Source organism: Mauremys reevesii, linkage group 20, assembly GCF_016161935.1.
Source record: "Mauremys reevesii isolate NIE-2019 linkage group 20, ASM1616193v1, whole genome shotgun sequence".
In the NCBI taxonomy this organism is placed as follows: Eukaryota; Metazoa; Chordata; order Testudines; family Geoemydidae; genus Mauremys; species Mauremys reevesii.
The window spans coordinates 22,844,792-22,866,156 of NC_052642.1; the positions used below are offsets into that span (position 1 = coordinate 22,844,792).

Genomic DNA, 21,365 nt, shown 5'->3' on the forward strand with positions numbered 1-21,365 from the left:
CACGTTTCCCGCTCCCCGGCTGGGCGGCGGGGGGGCCGAGGCCTGGCTGAGGGGATGGAGCGGGTGTGGGGGGAGGGAGCTGGGGGGTGGCCGGGGCCTGGCGAAGGGGCGGGGGAGCCTGGGGGCGGCGGGGCCCGGGGCCTGGCGAGGCAGGGCCTGGCGGAGGGAGGGAGCTGGGGGCGGCCTGGGCCTGGGCCTGGGCCTGGGCCTGGAGAAGGGTGGGGAGCCTGGTGGCGGCGGGGAGGGAGCTGGGGACGGCGGGGCTGGGGCCGGGCGAAGGGTGGGGCGGGCGGGGCCGGGCCGGGGCCCGGTTGTGGCGAAGGAGGCGGCGGGGGAGCTGAGGGGCAGCGCGCGGGGCCCGGGAGCTCGGCGGCGGGTGGGCAGGGCCGCGTGGGGCGCTGGTGGGGCTGGGCCTGGCGGTCTGGGTGGGACGGGCGGGGGCTGCGGGGAGGCCGGGCCGCCCCCTGGCAGTAGCAGCACATGGCCCGGGGCGGGGGGGTGGCAGGTTGGGGTAAACCCCGCTCAGCCGGGCTGCAGGGGCCCAGCCCCCACCCAGCGCCTGGGCTTGAAACACTTGGGCGGCATGGCCAGCTGCCTGCCCCCAGCCCTAAGCAGTGGGGGGCACGGGGCAGTGGAGGTTTTATTCTTAATGGAGGTGCTCATCTGTGCCGCAAACATGGCTATGTTTAGCCTTCTCCCCCGGTCCTTTGTGTGAGCAGAGTATAAACTGGCCCCTTTCCCCCTCCAATAGTGTCTGGTTTTATGTGGGAAGGGGAGACTTACAGGCTTTACCTTACATTTGTTTAATGTAAATGTTGTCGGAAAGCTCCCCACTGTAAGTGAAGACAAACACTGGGTTGTAGGTTAGAGATTTGAGGGAAGTGCCTAGCTTCTCTGGAGTCAGACTTCAGTAAGCAGGATTAAGCTTAAATTGATTTTATTAGGGCTCCATGTTTGTGACAGTTTCTAGAACATCACATTGAAATATAAAATTTCAGTGCAGTGTGCATTCAAACATCACTCCTCAGGAAACCTTTTGTGCCCTTCAAATGCAGGCAATGGCAGCTTTGCCTCGATGTTTGGAGAAACTGGGGAATTCTTTAGACGCTATGAGAAAACTTAGCTGGTGTTCTGGATTTGCTGAAGGATCAAAAGAAATTATTCTGCTAATAACGGAATGGCAATAGATTTCTAAGGCCCTGATTCTGTGAGTGGAATCTTAGACTCATTTGGATTTTCATCACAATTAATGGGACTTCACATGGGGATACGGGCCTGCCTGCTCAAATCTGGTTGCAGGATTAGGACCTGAGAAATAAAACTCCATGTACAATATGGGGTCTTTCAGTCTCACAGATCCTCAAGTGCTTTTTGGGTATATTGAGGGATTGTTTTATCTACCACTGAAAAGCAGCAACCTCTTGGGTACTGTAGTTATTTAACAAATAACACAGAAACCCTACATAATGGTTTCAGGCTGCAAAGTCAAGAATCCCATATCCATTTGAAACTATGGGTGAGACCTTAGACGCATTTGAATTTGGCCATGACACCCTAGCCCCGGTGAAGAACGTACAGTGTATCATTAATAACATAAGGGGTCAGGACCTTAGGTTTTCATCTTATGCCATAGATGGCAATTCCAGCCAGTGCAGTGTGTCTCTCACCTCCCAGCATTATCCTGGCATGTGCTGAATTAACACCTCCACTGCTGAATGGCTTATTCAATCATCAGCACCTTAGAAGTAGGGTATGCGCCTGCCACTACAGACCAAATGCCATCATTCCTTGGCCTGGCCTACACCTAAAATATAGGTCAACCTACCTACATCACTCAGGGATGTGAAAAATTTCACAGCTGTGCAACATAGGTCAATGTAACCCTCGCTGTAGGTGCAGCTATGTTGATGAAATAATTTCTGTGAGCCTAGCTACCACCTCTCGAGAGGGTAGATTTACTACAGTAACCAAAAACAGCCTTCCACTGCTGTAGCAAGTGTTAAACTACAGTGATGTAGTTGCAGGTGTGCCTCTGTAGCACTTGTAGTGTGGACATACCCTTGGTTTGTGAGAGCACAGGCTGAGGTAGTATAGTTGTGCTACTAAAAAACCTAGTAACACTATTGGTTGGTATTGTGATATGACTGTGTGCACAGAGGAATTTTTTTTTCTTGTTGTAGAATTAAAACTAAATGAACCATAAATTCCCACAATGGTCCTATAATATATAAGAAAAATTTTCACTCTGAACAGTTCAAGCATGGATTAGAATGTGTGCTTAGAACCAATTCTGCTCTTATCCCCCGCACAAGAGTGGTAAATAACCCAGATATCCCAGCCACTTCTCTGGCGGCTTGATTCTGCTTCCAAGGAAGCCCATGGAAAAACTCCCATTGCCTTCCATGGTGTGAGACTGGACTTTAAGTGATTTTATAACTGGCAGTCCAGAAGGTCCTTCAGAGAATTCATTCCAAATACCTCACTTCCATTCATTAAAAACTAAACTCTGGGTAAGGATCTGATCCTAAATCCATTGAAGTCACTCTGGAGTTTTTCTGTTGACTTCATTAGACTCTGCATGGGGCTGGGATTCCTAAATGCTGTTCTCAAGGAGCTGAAGGGAAGAATCTCCAGACATTTCTCTGGCCCACAAACCAGTTTAATGACAGAAAAATAAAAAAAAAAAATCCTAAAATTTACCTATTTCCCTGTTACAGAAGGTTATTTGTATGTTGGGTGAATAAGACCATCTGCACTGAAATTTGGAATTGTGTTAGCATCTTTCTACTAAGAACAGTATTTAAATGTGGTTCTCCAGAAAAGTGGTAGCTAAAGCAGACTGATCCCCACCCACACAGATCACATTGCAGGATCGGGGCCATGGTTTCAAATCTCAGTGTGGCCAGGACTTTGTTTTTACAACTTATATTACTGCTGCCCGTGTGACTTTTTTTTTTTGAACACTTAATGGTATGTTATAGTACAGTTCAGAAAGCTGTTAGAATGCCATGTGCATTTAGTCTTTTAAAATGTTCTTTTGCTGGCTACCCAAAAGGCTATTAGGGATCAGAACTGTATCAAAAATAGATGTCAAGGTGCCCCAAACCTGCATGCTAATAAGTCTTGCTCAATCATCTGCAGGTGAGTGCAATAGGGGACTGACTAAGTATATGCTGAAACAAGTTGAGCAAAATAACTGAATAAAAATAATACCCAAGTTAAATTTCCAATATATCCAAAGGCAGTAGTGTGACTTTGGACTAATGCCTGTCAAATTCCAGTTTAAAAATGCCCTTCTGCGGTCTTTTTTGGGGGGTCTCATGGCCAAACAAAACATCTGGAAACATACTTCTGTGTTTCTAAAACTTGACAGTGGTAGAATAAGCTTCTCTATTTGAAGTGCACTTTTACAGCTGTCAAGCCAAGACCTTGTATTCCAAGCATTAGCTTAGAGAGAATTTACGCAGTTCATGTAAATGCCTGAAAACCGGAGCTTGAAACTGACACTGTTAATGAAGTCAAAAGCAAAATCCATTAGTTTCTCACTCCTGATGCATAGTCTTATGATCATTCTCTTTATTTTGTTTTATTAAATAGTGATGTCAGAAATCCGAGTTACAAAAGGCCTTACACAGTATCTTATCCTTGAAAAGACTTGCTCTCTGCATGTCATCCTGAAACTAATTTTCAGTCCTTGGCTCATACATCAGAATTCCATCAATCTGTGCTTCATTGGGTTGAAGTATTTATGGTGCACAATATTAACACCATTACATTACTGGAAAACTTGTAGCAGTTGCTGATAGTTCCACAGTGTCTTACTTTGTTTAACCTCCCTCAACAAGCTGAGCAATGGGGTTCTTGTAGGAATCTCTATGGTTCAGAGTTCCACAAGATATGACCACTTACCCTCGGATGCCTGGTAGCTGAATGTCTGCACTATAAGTACTACAGCAACCCAGCTGCAACTACGCCACTGTAGTGTAGACACTACAGCAATAAAAGGGGTTTTTCTGAAGCAGTAGCAAATCCACTGACCTATCTGTGCTGCACAGAGCCTGAACTTTTTCACAGCCCTGAGCAAGGTAGCTAAGTTGACCTTAGTTTTAGTTGTAGACCAGGCAGGAGTGTTTAGGATGCAAGATCCCTTAATTTTGAGAGTGACAGTTTTTAGTGTAGCAGTCGAAGAATAATAAAATTTCTTCTTGGAAAATATTCATTGTGAACTTGCTAAACCAGGGTGTAACCTTCATTTTACACCATTTTTACAACAGTGTAACTGAATCAGGTCCAACGTGTTTTCTGTTGAGGAGAACACATGAGTTTTCTTGCATCTGAAAAATATGATGCACTCAAGCCATATTAAGGTAATTTGAGGCCCCAGAGATGCCAGGACATGGGGAGGGGGCACCTTCTGGCCCCACCTGCCCTTGAAGTGGCATTAGTGATCACTCTTCCCCCCCCCCCAAAAAAAAGGGGGGTTGGGGGCAACACCAGGATTTCTTTCTTTGTCCCAAGAGCTCCAGCAGTGCCCTCCCCCTCCAAAGGGGTAGCAGCAGGGAACTCCATTATTTACTTGTTTATGGTGGGTGGACTGAGCCCTGTCACAAATGCAGTCCTCTGATGTAGTGATGGTGGGGCCCTCCAGAGCGGTAGGTCTTGGAGTTGCGCACCATTGACGTGCATGGGACAGTTCATGCTTTTCTGTAGACATCAGTTGCACCTCATCATGTTTTTGAATTTCTCTTTGCAACCACAAGGGCTAGAAACCTACTTTTTCTTTTGATGGAAGCTGAGATTCTGATGTAATCACATGGTTCAATGAGGTGGGGAATCTAGGTAAGGGCCTGTGTTTCCTGTACCTAAATCCAGATCTGCCCAATACTTCCATTTTCCCCAGGATGCCCTTGTAATACTGTAGTTTTTCAATGGCTTGGCCTCGCACTGATGGAAAAGTTCACCTAAAGAATAGATTATTTCTTTCCAGTCGTTATCTTTTTTAAAGCTAATAACTCATGCAGGGAAGCGGTGGGACTCCTATAACTTTTAACACTGTTCCCTCAGAATAGTTACAATGGGAAATTTTCTAAAAGCATTTCCAAAGCTGATGAGCACTGGAAAATTTGGCTCACAGATGGTACTTAGGGAGAGGATGAAGTGCGATTTAGGGCTACTTGTCTCTTACTGTCCTGGGTGCAAAAAGCAGTGTTTGAGAAACAATGACAAGGTGGAAACGTTATCAGTGTACGAATTGGATGAAGTCCTGTTGATCAACAGGGACTTTGAAGTAGCTTGTGTAGCAATGTCCTAAGCATTCTTAAACTTACCAGAATCAAACCGTATTATCATATCTCTTTCAGTGAATAAGAATTTTACTAGGAAAATAGCATAATTTCTTTATTCATCTTCACACCAAAAATTCAGTCACATAACAAAGAGGTGGAATTTGGTCATGGTTAACTATCACAGATATTTGTGCACTTCAGCTTTGCATGGCAGTCAGTTTTAAATACAGACCTTAGAGATGGCAGGAGCTTATAAAAATTGGCCCTGTGTTCATAATATGCTGGGTTTTAAGAAATTGACTTAGCAAAGGTGGAAGATCCAGCTGTCCAGTTGTAGCTTCTTGGGAGTGAATTTTCCTTTTCCTTGGTCTGAAAATCCATAATAATGTTTCAGTTCTCTTCAGCATTATGAATAGCCTGATTGCTTGCTGTATGCAAAGGGATATAGTCTTCAAAAAAATAAGAGCCCAGAGGCCTGCCAAATACTCTATTGCATGTTAGAGGCCATAGAGAAGTGTTTCCTTCTAGTGGATTTATGTGCTTAACTCCATCACTGAGGTGAGACCGTACCTTTACTTTGACGTTAAGCGGTAAGGCCCTGCTTTCACATATCAAAGGGTGGACACTTTTTACTCTTTTAAAAAGCCTATTTGAAGAAGATGGTTATGCTTAGGGGTTTAATTATAGCTTGCTTGTTTTTTCAATTAGAAGTTTAACATTTCACATTTTTAATTCTTGCCTTTTTGTTGTCTTTGCCTGTTTTTAGGCTATGGAGAGTTAAATGGTAACGCAGGAGAAAGAGAAGTATCATTAAAGGGCCTGTGTGCTGATGAAACAACCAACCCATCTTCCAGGGTACCGAATGGCAGCCAGCAACTTGTAGACACTAATGTAAACCCAAAGCAGACTGTTAAGGCCAGCACCTTTGGGAAAGCTGGAATCAAACCCAAGAACTTCATTCAGAAAAACAGCATGGACAAAAAGAATGAAAAAATTTATGAGAATAAACTTAGAGAAAATCAATCCTCAGACAAGCCAGAGGCAGTATCTATTCCAAATGGTGTTGTAACAAATAGTTCTGGTTATATCACTAATGGCTATGTAGGCAAAGGGGCAGATAATGATGGTAGCGGGTCTGAGAGTGGATATACCACACCTAAGAAACGGAAAGGCAGGCGTAACAGTGCCAAGGGTTGTGAGAACTTGAACCTAGTGCAGGACAAAATAATGCAACAGGAGGTCAATGCCCCATCCTTAAAACAGGAACTTGAGAGTTTCAAGACTGACTATAGTGAACAAAAGGGAAACCGAGTTGACAATACTAGGCCTGTTTGGAAGTATGAAGCTGGGCCTGGAGGGGCAGGTCGTGGGAAAACGGGGGTTGGGGAGGTACAACGAAAAAACTCTGATGCCAAACCTGGGATTAGCAGCAAAAAGTTTGATGACCGGCCCAAGGGGAAGCATGCGTCAGCGGCTGCATCAAAAGAGGACTCATGGACCCTGTTTAAACCACCCCCAGTTTTTCCAGTGGACAACAGCAGTGCTAAAATAGTTCCTAAAATAAGTTATGCAAGCAAAGTTAAAGAAAACCTCAACAAAGCAGCTCAGAACCCATCTTCGTCTCTGTCTTCTTCATCATCGTCTTCATCTACTGGAGAAACGCAGGCCCAAATGCCGAGTCGACTGTCCCAAGTGCCCATGTCTGCTATGAAGTCTGTTACTTCTGCTAGCTTTTCGAATGGGCCCATTTTAGCAGGGACTGATGGAAATGTATATTCTCCAGGGACCCAGCCACTGCTCACAACTGCTGCTAGTACTTTAACATCAACCTCGTCTGAGTCCGTACACCAGGACATAAGTACAACTTCAACAGCCGTTGAACAAAAGAAGTCTAGCCTTTTTATCTACCCTTCAAATATGCAATCTGTGCTTTTGGGCGCAGCACAGGTAGATCTGCCATCTCAGACAAATCAGCAGAACCTGGGGGATATCTTCCAGAACCAGTGGGGTTTATCATTTATAAATGAGCCCAGTGCTGGGCCTGAGACTGTTCTTGGGAAATCAATGGATAATAAAATAATGGAAGTGACATTTCAAGGGGAATATCCTGCCACTTTGGTTTCACAGGGTGCTGAAATCATTCCCTCAGGAACTGAACAACCTGTGTTTCCTAAGGCTTATGAGCTGGAAAAACGGACTAGCCCTCAAATACTTAGTGGTATTATAAAGCCTGGGACTGCTAGTGAGATTGGAGTCTTGTCTTTGGAGCCACATCACATAGGTGACCTGCAAATGGCAGAAACCAGTAGCCAAGGTGCTTTAGTGTTCCTCTCAAAGGACTATGAACTAGAGAATCCCTTGGCCTCTCCTACGAACAGTTTGTTAGCCTCCACCAAAGATCAGAGGTGCCAGAGAGGCCTAGGAAGGAAAGATAGCTGGGGCTCTTTTGACCTGAGGGCTGCTATTGTTTATCACACTAAAGGTAATGGTTCCACTTGTTTCCTAACAGAACTCTCTCTTAATTGGTTTGGGAAAGTCCAGTCCTGTGAAGGTTGCAAGCCTTGATCTTAAGAACGGCCTTGGTGCTCCCAGTCTCTGATGGCCATAGCAGTATAAGAATTGTGTTTTTAAAATACTCTAACAGTCACTTGATTTCATTCAAGCTATGTTAAAGGTGCTCACTTCTCTATTCATGTGGGTAAGTGTGTGAGATTTGGTAGCGGTAATAGCAGCTGTTTTACCTTCGGTGCCTGTTTGTGTGTCTTTAAACTCATGTACGGTGAGTAGATCTTCCAAAACTTCCTGACGTTGAAGAGGGTGAAAGCTCAGCAATGGACCCACTGGTTGACCTGGTTTGTTCCTCTTGTTCTAAGGCTGTCTGTCACAGACAACGCTCCAGGGGTTTCTCTTTAAAAAACGAGCTGGGTGTCTGAGCCGTGGCACGGATATTTCCAGCTAGGAGCCAATAGACTAAAATGACTCAAATTACCCCTCATTCTTGAAGTTTTTGAATGTTCACAAGCTCTCTGCCTCTTCTTGCCAGCTCTGCAGTTCAGTTAGCTAGGTCAGGGGCGGGCAAACTTTTTGGCCTGAGGGCCACATTGGGTTTCCAAAACTGTGTGGCGGGCCGGTTGGGGAGGCTATGCCTCCCCCAAACAGCCAGGCGTGGCCCCTATCTGACCCCCCCCAACCGTTTCTTACCCCCTGATTGTCCCATTTCTCTCCCTCCCCCCGACTCCTGCCCCATCCACCACTCCCTGTCCCCTGATTGCCACCTGCTGCCATGTCCAACCCCTCCTCTCATTCCTGACCCCCTCCCACCCCGTCCAACCCCTCCTCTCATTCCTGACCCCTGACTGCCCCCATTCCACCCCCCCGTTCCCCACCCCCTGATCAGCACCCCGAACTCCCCTGCCCTTTATCCAACCCTCCCCTCCACCCCCTTACTGCGTTGCCTGGAGCACCGGTGGCTGGCGGCGCTACAGCTGCACCACCCAGCTGGAGCCAGCCATGCCACCGCACTGCACAGAGCTGTGCTGCCCCAGGAGCTTGCAGCCCCGCCACCGAGATCATTGTGCCACAACGCAGTGAGCTGAGGCTGCGGGGGAGGGGGAACAGCAGGAGAGGGGGCAGGATCTCAGGGGCTGGGCAGGAGGGTCCTGCGGGCGATCGTTTGCCCACCTCTGAGCTAGGTGCTCCCTTGACTTGGTCTTGCTTATCTACCTTTTGGGCAGTTCCCTTTTATTTTATTTTTTGCTATTCCTTCCCCCCCCCCCCCGCCCAAAAAAAAAAAAAAAAAAGGAAGATGCTCCAGGAGCCTTCCATGAAGTATCCCTTTCAAGGGAGAGCTGAATGATAGCTGCTCAGAAGTGGGAGGCCATTAAAGAAATCTTGTCCAAGTGGGAAATTTAATGCCTTATGACCCATTGCAGAGAGAGTGCAAAATTACCTCTCCAAGGCCTTCACAGTTCATTCAGGTAAAGCGTAGAAATCTTGGTGGCTTTGTTTTGCCATTAAGCAACTCAAAAATTGTCCCAGGTCATCACACTGTAATTTTGTAACCCTTTATGCTCTAGTGTTCTCATTGGGAATAACAGCCTAGTGTTCATCAATGTATTTTTATCTACATTTCAGGGTTTCTTTTAGTCATGAAGCAGAGCTTTAGAGTTTTGTGTTCCTTTCACCTGTTGAGGCTTGACTCTCAGCCAGCCTTTCAGAGAAAACCAGGGACACTGGGAAGTAAAGTTCCAGGCAAGCCTCATCCTGCCATGTCTGGAGATTTCTGCAACAGTTGTGAACTTGGATTTTTATTTTGTTTTTGCTCAGCTTAAATTTATTTTTTTTAAAGAAACGAAGTAGCCATTCTGTTACCACTATTCTTTAGATCTCTTCCCTTCTTCAGTCAGCTGGGCAAGACAGTCTCCACCTAAACAGTAGTAGCTACAGTGGAGGTGATGAATAATTCCCCCTCCCGCGTTCTGCGAAGGAGCTAATCATTGTCAATGGCAGAAATAAACGCTTAATGGGAATGAAAGCACTTCTAAACTAACTCTTCCCTTTCCTTTGCCGGCCACCCCCTCCACCCACACCTGTACACACACTTCTTCTATTTTGGCCCATCCAGAGCAGTAACTCCAGTCATCATATGATTCTGGGAGTTCTCTGCCCCAACATCCTTCTCAGGTACCTTCTTTATTTCTCAATTTGCCTTCTCCTATACCAATTTCCAGATGACATCTTGGCTTCAGCCTAGAAGATAATGGGTGGATGTCTCTTGTAATCAATGCCATACAGATCATGTGACGTGGGTTGCTGGGAAGAACCTGAGCTTGCATCATACGAGTCAGTGCTCATTAAATGCCTTTCCTGGTTTGGGGAGTGGAAACCAAAGTCCAAATTTGAGTGTCTTCCCATTTTTCTGCTTTCTGGTTCATCTGCATGTTGGCATTTGTTCTGAAAGGGTTCCAACATGATTTGGAGCATATTTTCTGAAATGCCATTTTATGGATCTGTGGTGTGAGACATACTGCTCATCCTCAGACAGCTGCAGAAAGTAATTACTCATTAAGGCCATGATCCTGCAATCAAATCCTGGTGGGTGACCAGGCAGAGCCCAATTGAAATTGGTAAACTTCATGCTGGTGCAAGGGTCTGTCTGCCCACATCCAGTTACAGGACATTAGCCCTAGTCAGTGATCTATCTGTGTGGATGACAATACCAGTACCATTTTCTGCTTATGTTCTGTTGGCCTGCAGTCAGACTACAGCACTGAAGCAAACAGCTCTAATAAAATGTCTAACAAAGCTTCAGAATATGTAGAACAGCAAAATAAGTTCCCCACGGTTCTGCCACTGTTTGTTTGTCTTGTGCAGTTTCCCAGTGTCCCTGGTAAATAACTGCCATGTTCCTATGAAGTAAGTCTGACAAATCATTCTATGCTATCTCCAGTGGAGAGAAGCTGAAAGCCTGACTTGTGTTCTAGCTGTTGTAGTTTGGGGGAGATTTGTGCAGACTGGACAGTTAGTGTGTGTAGATTCCATTGGGGGTGGGGGGGAATTGCTCCTCAAAAGTTGCTAATCAACTTGGAAAGAGAGGTGTTGCTGGCTCGCTTCTCAGATCTGTCCTCCATCTTAATCTGGTAACGCTCATAGTTGAGTCCTCTCAAACTAAAACACAGGATGGTTCTGTTGATACTTTCTGTACGTGTATGTTCCATCCACGCGTTGAAAGTGCTTTACAAAATGTAACAGTCTCAGCTTCCCATTGAAAGGTGTTGCTGCCCTTTTACTGATGGGGAGGGGGGAAACTGAGGCACACGGCAGTACAATCATAGAGGCAGCTGGGAATAGCATTTGAGTGATAGTCCTGTGCTCTAGGCACTGGACAGCGTTGTCTTTCCAGACAGGATACGCTTTGCTATAAGGTGTATTGCTGGATATGGGAATTCTTGGAGTGGAATGCTTGTACATATGAAGACATGTACCCAGTGTGCTTTTGCCCTCCTCAGTTTGCTGGGCACATGCATGTCGGGCACTGGGAACATGCTGAAGGTCTGGCAGTGCTTGGTTGTGCACCTTTTTATTTATTTTTTGGATGCTCTGAAAGTTAGTTTCACAAGTCTTTCTCCCTGCTTTGCCTCCAGGGTTCCATTGATTAAGGCCAAAAGGGACTATTATGATCTAGTCTGATCTCCTGGATAGCACTGGTCCTAGAATTTCAACTAGTAATTTCTGTAACAAACCAATAACTTCTGCGTGAGCTAAACAACCTGTCTCTTTGCTGGTAACTCGTACGTCTCCACTATGTACTGCAGTACTGTAAAAGGAATCAACTACACCTCTACTCCGATAGAAGAGTGTCCTCGGAAGCCAAAAAATCTTACCGCATTATAAGTGAAACTGCATTATATCGAACTTGCTTTGATCCCCCAGAGAGTGCAGCCCCACCCCCCCCGGAGTGCTGCTTTACCGCGTTATATCCAAATTCATGTTATATCGGGGTAGAGGTGTATGTGCTAAATGAGATCTACTAGCTAAATATTGGGTTCTGGTTGTTACATGGTTGGAGATTGGGTGGCTATTTTGGGTGGGAGTCTGAAAAAATCCCAGACCTGCAGGAGGAGGTGGTGACTATGCAGGGGGCTTCACTTCCCTCTGGATTGGCACTGATGCAGTCATGTCAATGCAGTAGGGGCTATTGAAGCGTCATCTTTGTTGAGATAAAACTGTGGTCTTTACCAATTCTGGGGGTACCTTGTTTTTTAAACAAGAGTATGGTATATTTGTCCCAGCTATACTTTAGCTGAAGTAACTATCGGATTGCTTAAATGCTCCCTTTTTTTAAAACATATTTCATATCCTAAATGGTCATGTATTGTAGCCTTTGTGTTTAAAATAGATGCCATTTTGTAGGTCAGAGATGGCTGCATTTCAGGGATTCCTCTGTATGATGTGGGGCTTTTTCGAGGGGGCGGGGGGTGGAGGAGGAAGCTATGTAGTAAGAATATTGTTGGCTAAAGGAAGAAGGATTTAGGTCTCATTACAAAGTAGTAAAGACCTCAGATGAGATGGGGAGAGAAAGCTAAAGTTATATCTACTGCTCTTTCCTGCCCGTGGGTTTTTCCCGGTGCCCCTGCTTAGTTCTTCCTTGGCTTCTCTGCTGTACCCAATGAAGAAACACTAGTGGCATGGAAAGTAGAGCAAGCAGCCACTAGTGGCTTTCACTGGAATGGTGAACCGGGTCAAAAAAATAGCAGAGCTGTGAATTCAGCAACTTTCTCTCTCGGGGTGGGGGGAACCTAGTTTTCCTTTTGTTGGGTGAAAGAAGTTAAGTCTCTGTTTGACACTGATGTTTTTGTGGGTCCTGAATGTAAGAATTCTGTCCGTCCCCCATCCCCCCCTTTGTTTTTTCTTGCTGATCAGGATCCATTAATTAGTGGCTAGAATTGTGGTACAGGGTACAGAGTTACTGAAGATCTATTCACAGTTTTAGCCTTATGCATTTTCTTATACAAAACCAGAACATAGCCTAATTCTTCCGACCAGCAAGTAGGGACACAACTCAGACCATGGGGAAGCTGGTATTAAAAGCCTCCCTCTCCCTAGCTTCCTTTCTAGTTTTCTGTTTTGAGCAGGATATTTACAGTTGACATAGTAAATTGAAATCAACAAACATCTAGCCCACGGCCCTACTGAAATATGTAACCTGTTGGCCACTGGCAGGCTCTCCGGAGGGGGAGATTTTATGGAAGTTAAGTATCCATCTTTATATAGAATCATAGCAGGCTTCTGTTCCCCATTAGGTTAGGCCCCTCTTGTATTGTCAGAGCCATCTGTGTGGGACTTGGGAACCCCATTGAATCCATAGGGCTCCGTGCAGGTGTCTCCACACAGGTCCCATTGTAAGATTGAGGCCTTAGATAACAGGATTCCTGGTTTCCTAGATAAGTAGTGTGACAAAGTTCCTCTCTGCCTTGGTGGGTCCTGTGCTTACTGGTGGATTTGCTCACCTCAGAGATTCACCATGTGGATCAGGAAACAGCCCAGAGACCTTCCCCTCTGGTAGAAGCCACAGTCCAGGTCAATTCCTCCTGTGTCTGATCAGGAGTTGGGAGGTTTGGGGGGAACCCGGGCCCACTCTCTACTCCGGGTTCCAGCCCAGGGCCCTGTGGACTGCAGCTGTCTATAGTGTACAGCTGCATGACAGCTACAACTCCCTGGGCTACTTCCCCATGGCCTCCTCCCAACACCACCTTTATCCTCACCACAGGATCTTTCTCCTGGTGTCTGATCATGCTTGTACTCCTCAGTCTTCCAGCAATGTCTTCTCACTCTCAGCTCCTAGTGCCTCTTGCTCTCAGCTCCTCACATGCATGCTACAAACTGAAGTGAGGTCCTTTTTAAACTCAGGTGCCCTGATTAGCCAGCCTGTAATTAGCCTGTCTGCCTTAATTGGTTCCAGCAAGTTCCTGCTTGTTCTGGAACTGCCCCTGTTACCTTACCCAGGGAAAAGGAATCTACTTAATCTGGGACTAATATATCCGCCTTCCAACACTCTCCTGTAGCCATCTGGCCTGACCCTGTCACAGTAGTAATTCCATAATCTCAAGCTGTATGACTGGACACTGCTGGAAGGCCCTGTCCCAGACATCTCCTGAGATCACCAGGAAGATGGAGCTTCTGCTTGCCAGAGCTGAGCCCTGGTCCAATGAAATTTAAGAGCTTCATAGAGCATGGACCTGGAGAGCCCAGGGTTTGGAAGACCTCATGGGAAGGGGACCAGACCCATTGAATCTCATCTCTATTCTCTTGGAAGGGTTTGCTAGTGAAATCTTTCGGGGTTTGCAGGTCTCTGGAGAGAAGATGCACTGTTTCACTTGTCATTGTTCCCGAAAATCCAGCATCTCTCCCTGAACGTTTCACCAATTCTTGAGGCTTTGCAGTCTTTGAGTTGAGGTCCTGGAGCAGGAACATACTGCAGATTTTTGGAGGGGAAGGGGGTGCGCTCCTCTTGCTTTTAAGGAATGGGTTATTCGATTCCTGGTTAAGTTCTCCTTTGTATTTCTGGGGGTTACGGAAGCCTCTTCTAGGGAAAGGCGATTGTGGAAATAAAAGGATCTTCTTGGAGCTGTAAATCCTGTGGGGAGCATGGGGAAGTTGCAGATCATATTATTGTCTGAAAAAAGAGGGAGGCTAGGAGTGTTTTAAACTTCCAGAAACTTCACCAGCATCAGTATGTAAAAACCGATCTCAAAATAGAGAATGGGAAGCTGGGAAATCAGCTCATAGATCGAAAGGGCTTAGCCTACAATTCTAAACAGTCTTCTACTGATCGTTCCAAATTATGCAACTTTCCTTTTTCTCTGTCCTTCACCCCGGGTCATTGTCCTGATGAATTTAAAGGGGTTTTCTGCAGTGGTCAGTTTGTTGAGCTGCCAGATATGACGGGCCAATGAGTGAGGCACTGAGATAATCCAGAACTACGGGGAAAACTCACAGATTCATTCTAGGGAAAGCATTGAACAAAGAATCCAACATTAAGATTGATCAAATTTTAAGCTCATTAGTTTTCTGTTGTAATTGGCTGAAGAGAGCCAATGTGGAGAGAAGTATTTTTCCTTCATGAAAGAGTTTCAGCAGGTAAATAAAATGTTAAGATAGTATGGGGTGACTGCATTTCAGTGTTACAGGTCAGTCAGAGGAGAAGAACATGTATGTATTTGTTCTTATTTAGCATTTAAACCCATTCCATGTCAGAATAGTTAATGCTGGGTTTATGGCAGTCTGTCTCAGACTAATGTGATGAGCTCATAAATTTTGTTAGTTCTTCAGGATTTGTCAGACTGTATGCTTCAAGATAGCCAGGAATTACAGGACACTTTGCTCTCATCGCCCTCTTCTCTTCTACCTGTCCTTCTTGGGAGAAAAAGGAAGATCACATTTGGAGGCTAAAGGCTAGTCTACCCCAAGTTACATCGGCACAGCTATGTGTCTCCTGTGCCTCGGTTGTGAAATACACATCCTTGAGAGACCAAGTTAAGCCAATTTAACCCCTTGTGTTGGCGATGCTAGGCTGATGGAAGAATTCTTCCAATGCTCACTTCTCAGAGGTGGACTACTCACAGTGAGAGGAGAACCCCTCCCTTGGATGTAGAAGAGGTGTACGCTGATGTGCTGCAGCATTTTAAGTTGAGACGTCGCTTAAGGAAGCTGCGTTGGTTTTACGTTCTTTCCTCTTTGGGCATGTTTATACCACAGAATTACATCAACCTAAGTTCCACTCCGTGTGTCAGCGATGTTTGTCCTCACTAGGAGCTCTTGTACTGATTGTACCGTCAGTGTGAGACATTGTGGGATTGCTTCTGAAAGACAGTGACAGTCAATGTAAGCAACTCTGTGTTTGCAAAAAGAACAGGAGTACTTGTGGCACCTTAAAGACTAACACATTTATTTAAGCATGAGCTTTCATGGGCTACAGCTCACTTCTTCGGATGCATAGAATGGAACACACAGACGGGATATTTATACATACAGAAAACATGTGTTTGCACTGACACTACATAGACCATGACTCTGTGCTGCTTGTGCAGGGGGAGTTAAGTCAGTAGCATGTGGTAGCTACATGGACAGGAGCAAAATTGTAGTGTAGACCCTTCCATAGTTAGGTTGACATAAGCTACCTTGCGTTGACTGAACTCTGTAGTGTAGACCAGGCTTTAGATTACAAACATCAGGCAAAAAGTTGTCCATTCTCATTTTAGTTCTGTATGAGTCCTGTCTTTCGGGGTCGGACATGCTCTGATGTAATACAGCTTTCATGTTCGTGGCATCTGATGTAGTTAGGACCAAATGAAAGCACAGAAGCCAAGAACTTTCTGTTTTTTTTATTTTATTTTATTTTATTTTGCATGAAAGAGTGGTGGTGTAAGGGGTTTGAACTCCTCCTCATCTTTATTATAATGTATCTGATTTGAATGATTACAGTGTTTGATAGTAACTTGTTAGTTGTTCTGTAGCTAGAAAGAGGGCTCATGGTTTCCAGTTGTCTCTTCCTTTTTCCTTTCTCACCCCATTGGACAAGACTGTTCATAACAGTGATATTCTTTAGCAGCTAGGAAATGGTGCATGCACTGTCATTTTTAATGGGCAAGTGTAATGCCGCTTTGCACTTCCAATAAATGTTTCATTTCACCTCCTAGAAGGCTGCATTACACTGATGAGTAGTGGTCACTTGCACTGACCTCTCTCAGGCTGTTGAGGATTAGTTAATGTTTTGTAAAGCACTTTGTGTCATCTGATGAGCGCAGAGTATTGTTGTTATCATGACATGAAAATAACAGGCTTAGTAAAATTTTGTGACTGGCCTTTGTTACAAAAGGCCTAAACGCTATCCCGAGTTCTCACTGCATGTATCAATATGCACCTTCTTGCCCACAGAGCTTGCCCACGTCAGCAAACAAGTGTTGTTGGAACCACTGTACAGACAATTGATTGAGGTGGCATTTGGCACATACCTGGTTAAATTTGTTAATTCTGTAGATATTCTCCTTTTGCCGCTCCCCCTTTCCGTGCTGCCTAATTTCCTTATTGCCTAGTTCCAGTGTTAGTGGGCCCCACTCCCATCTTTGGTAATAGTATTGCTGTTCACCCACAGCTATTCTCCGTTCCTGCCCACTTCCCATCCACGTCCTGCTTAGTACAGTCACTGGCTTCGCTCTCAGAAAGGAATTCTTAACGCTGATTCATTTTATTTTGTAGAATATCTGCTCCTTCTCCATAAGTATTAGCCACATTTCCAATATTAAGACACAAATAAACCCTCCTTAAATATTTTAAGCCATACAATAAAGACCTGTTAAGTGAATAACCCTGGTTCTTTTCAAGAGGACTCAAGATCTGTTATGAAATACAGTTTGGCTTCCTTAGAGAAGTCGCATTTTGTTCCTGTTGGTACCCTGCATGTGAATTTGTGTAAGGGAGACTCATTTAAAAGCACCATCACTGTATGTCTTTTTTGTTGGGGTTAGGTAAATAGAAAATGTGCGTTCTGTTAGTGAGCATTTGTTTAAATTGGCTCCAGGATGCTTTTATAACGAAAGCTATATGTTGAGCAAGTAGCTTGGCAAGCTCTTTGGTGTTTCTGTGCATACTTTTTCTCTCAGGCCTGGTCTTCACTAGAAAATGGAGGCATTTTAACTACATTGTTTAGAGGTGTGGAAAAAGCCACACCCCTGAGTAGCATAGTTAAACCAACCTAGCCCCCAGTGTAGACAGTGCTAGGTCAACAGAAGAGTTCTTGCAGCCACTTAGCGCTCACTTCTCAGGGAGGTGGGTTTCCTACCTTGCAGAAATGCTTCTTACTGGTTTCATGGTGATCTTAGTCCAATACCATTATGTATGCCATGCTTCAGCAGGTCTGTGCTGTGAACCAGGAGACCCTTTTTCAGGCAGTTTTAATTTCACATGCTATAACTGTCTACTCATAAAAATCAGCACTTCAGGCTACTTGTAACGGTTGAAATAGTTGCTTCTAAGGGATATTCCTGTCAGTATAGTAAATCTTGAGCTGGGTAGTGATTTGTAAGGCTGGGAAGTGGCAAGTGACACATCTCGTTTCTGATGCAAAGTTGGCTGTCTGACTTCTGAGGCTGTATTGCAGCTGCTTCTAGGCCTCTTATTACCACGTCATTCAGGCCTGATTCCCCTCTGTTGCACCAGTTCAACCTAAATTTCCCCTTTAATTCAGTGCAGCAGTTATAGTATAGTGCTAAGCCTGAAAAGGAAAGCGTGTCCTGAAGCTTCTGCAGCACTACAGTAAAGTCAGTGAACACTAACTCTTTGTCTCTTTTGCCTTCACAGAAATGGAATCTGTTTGGAATTTGCAAAAGCAAGGTAAGAGTTTCAAAAAATGAAACTGTGACACTAGTAACAATGAGATGTTACATTAAACCAAGAGAGCTTAAGAGCTGAGCATGGTGAAGCAGTGTCCTGAACAAAAGCAGGCAGTGGGTGAGGTGTCTGGGGCTTGTCTTCTAAAGGTGCTGACCGCTGTCAGCTCCTCATGACGCTGGCTGAAGACGTGGGTGCTCAGAAGTGACAATCAGGACTGTCAGCCCCATCGTGAAATGTAAAAAACAAAAATCAGGCTAGGTCTGATAACGCCTGTAATTTTGTAATTGCTGGTGTCAAACTTCACCCAAATATCAACCTTAAACTTTCCTGGGTATCCAGATTTCAGCTGTGAAAATGAAGTTTCTTTTCATTTGTGGGAAGAACGCTAAATGAAGATCTTTGTACTTTTTGCCGTATTACTGCACTGATCTAATGCTGGGCGCGAGCACTCATCTAACTGACTCCACACAGGCGCTTGAATACATTGGCTGGAGGTGCTGTTGCTGGGAGTCCACTGGAACGCTGCACAGCTCTTTTGTATAGAGGAAGTAGATCACTGACCTGTCAGCAAAGAGGAAACTGCCTTTTTAAAATTGTGGCAGTTCAGTGGTGGTGGGGGGGCGGGGGAGCGGGTTTTAACAATTAGCTAAGTGTTTTGCTGGTTTGTGGGTCTCTGGCCCACGAATATTTTCTGCTTCAGAACCTGAACACAATTTGTTTAATTTGTTTAAAGCTGAATTTAATTTCTTTTCAGATCCCAAAAGGATAATCACTTACGATGAAGCCATGGAATGTCCAGATCAATGAAGGTAGCAGGACAAGACTGCCTGTTACAACCTTTCTGCAGTGTGATGCTGTTCACAGGGGACAAAAGGCTTTTATGCGCCTTCTAAATCTTCAGTGCAGCAGAGGAACCATAACTAGAATCACAGGATAATATATACAAATTATATATAGTTATTTAAAAAATGGCAACTGAAAGTAATTAGACTTCTTAAGGAATCTGAAAATTTATTTCAACAGACTTCACACGTGATTATTTAATCTCCGGTACTGAATAGGTTTTTTTAGTTTTATTTTTTGTTTTTGTTTAAAGAGCGAATGCAAATGATTAACGAATACAGACTCAGTTCACAAGCCTGGTTCTAAAGTTCCTGCTGTCATCAACGTGGGCAACAGTGACCGTTGGAGAGGCATTTCCACTTTACAAGGTTTCTGTTTCTGTTGTTCTGTGACTGTAGTGATACACTAATCACAGGGAAATTGGGATGTTTCACCATCCTTCATCTCCCCTTCCCCTCCACCTCCTTTTTGTTTTATTTTGTTTTACTTTGAACCCTGTGCGAATGCTGGAGAAACGCCTTGAAGTTTGCAGGGTTTCCTTTTTTCCAGAGAATATAATCTGCATGTCTTGCCAGGAGTCAAACAGCCCATCAGGTGCTGAGAAAATTGTCTTAAAGCATCGTTCTTCTGGGGGGAAGATTGTAATTCTGCAGTTCTGGGATACACGTTGGTTTTACAGAGTTGACAAAACTCCGGTTACATTTTGGACTATTACAACTGAAGCGCTCTTTCACGAGTGTCATTTTAAAAGACAACATGCAAAACAAGCAATTGGTTTAGGCATTTAATATGGAAAAAACCCTGTTCCCACACTTTTATGCCATTGTATCACTGGGAGCAAAAAAAATATATATATACACATATATATATCTCCTGCTATCAAATGTAGGTGCTTCATATTTGCTCTGTCTGTCTCAACACTAAATGTGCTTTTTTCCTGTTTTCACTGAAAACCTGAAGAGAAATTGTTCTGCTAACTTTCACCCTTCTTCAATAATTTTTTTCTCTTTAGAAATAAGTTCTAAAAAAAAGGAAAACAAAAAAAAAAAAAAGGAAAACAAAAAAAAGAAAAGAAAAAGGAAAAAAGAGAAAAAAAACCTATGGGAATCGTAACCCTTTTCCATTTGTCCCTGAAAGCAATGGGTGAGGGAATACTGTCCCGGCCATTGGAAATATTCTTTTATATTTTAATGCAGTCTGTGTATTTCTGAGCTCTTTTGCTGCTTCTCATTATAGCTCTATTAAAATATATTTTATTACAAGAGCAAAATGGGGGGTGGGGTAGGAATGAAAATTTAAAAAAAATCAAAACAAAGGAAAGCTTTCTGGCAATAGCAGAGAAGGCGGAAGAGTGCAGGCTCCAATTGTGTAATCCATACTGTTGCGCTGCAGCTTGTGTGAAGCATGTTAAAAATGTGTTGGGGTTGTTTTTTTTTGGTTTGTGTGTGTTTTTTTTTTTTGTTTGTTTTTGTAGGTGCAAAATTCCTGGGGTCCAATGTAAGACTGATCAGTTAATCATTAGTGAAACAAAACAAGTTTTCTGGCCTGTCCAAATTCCATACAGACACAACTCTTAAATATTCTTGTATGTTCACAGCTAAGTGTTGGCTAAAATATTTGGGCATTTAGATTGACAGGAGTTAGCATCTGGTAAAATCAGACTGGATCCCATGGGGTATTAGGGGACAGAAATAACCCCATTACTTTTGCCTACTCTTTGTGCTTAAATGTATCTACTCTTTTTTTTTTTTTTTAATGAAAATAATTAGGTATGTAGCATGTGTTTGTTTTTTTTAATTGTTTGATGCTTTTATTGAGGTTTGTTCCTGAATGAAGCTCTCAGGTTCATAGTGGGACAAAGAAACTTTAATTTTTCCTGTACCTTTTTAAAATTGTTCGCTTTCTGCCATGCTTAGTTTTAAAAGTATAACTGTGGATTGCCTACTCCATTTTATGTATTTTATTTATATATATATATATATATATATATATATATATATATATATATATATATATAAATAAAAATAACTTACTGTATCAGTCCAGGTTCAGAAACTTGTGGTTGGCCAGTTGCGGAATAGTTCTGTTTCACCTATAAACTGTATCACCTTTACAGGTGTTTGTAACTTTCAAATGTACAATATGTTTACAGATGTGCCCTGCATCTAGTCCTCCCACGTTCCTATTTTTTAATTTTGTTAAGTCTCCTGACTGCTTGCCAAAAGTTGGAATTGCTGTCGGTTTCTCTGTGAAAGAGAACTGATGATGCATTCTTGAGCTTTAAAGTGTTGAACAAACTGGAAAATATGACTTAAAAGTTGAGGCGAAAAATGTTTGTTTGGTTTT

At 44.0% G+C, this 21,365-nt stretch overlaps 1 protein-coding gene across 1 annotated transcript in view; it reads left to right on the top strand.

Annotated features, from left to right (window-relative positions):
- The window catches only part of NUFIP2 (nuclear FMR1 interacting protein 2), a 21,038-nt gene extending 1,252 nt beyond the window's left edge, over positions 1–19,786 (top strand). Inside the window, exons 2-4 of the mRNA XM_039507670.1 lie at positions 6,052–7,767; positions 18,144–18,176; positions 18,931–19,786. Of these exons, the coding sequence (XP_039363604.1) occupies positions 6,052–7,767; positions 18,144–18,176; positions 18,931–18,983 (1,802 nt within the window). The 3' untranslated portion in view covers positions 18,984–19,786. The remainder of the gene's footprint in view (positions 1–6,051; positions 7,768–18,143; positions 18,177–18,930) is intronic.
- The last annotated feature ends 1,579 nt before the right edge of the window (positions 19,787–21,365 follow it).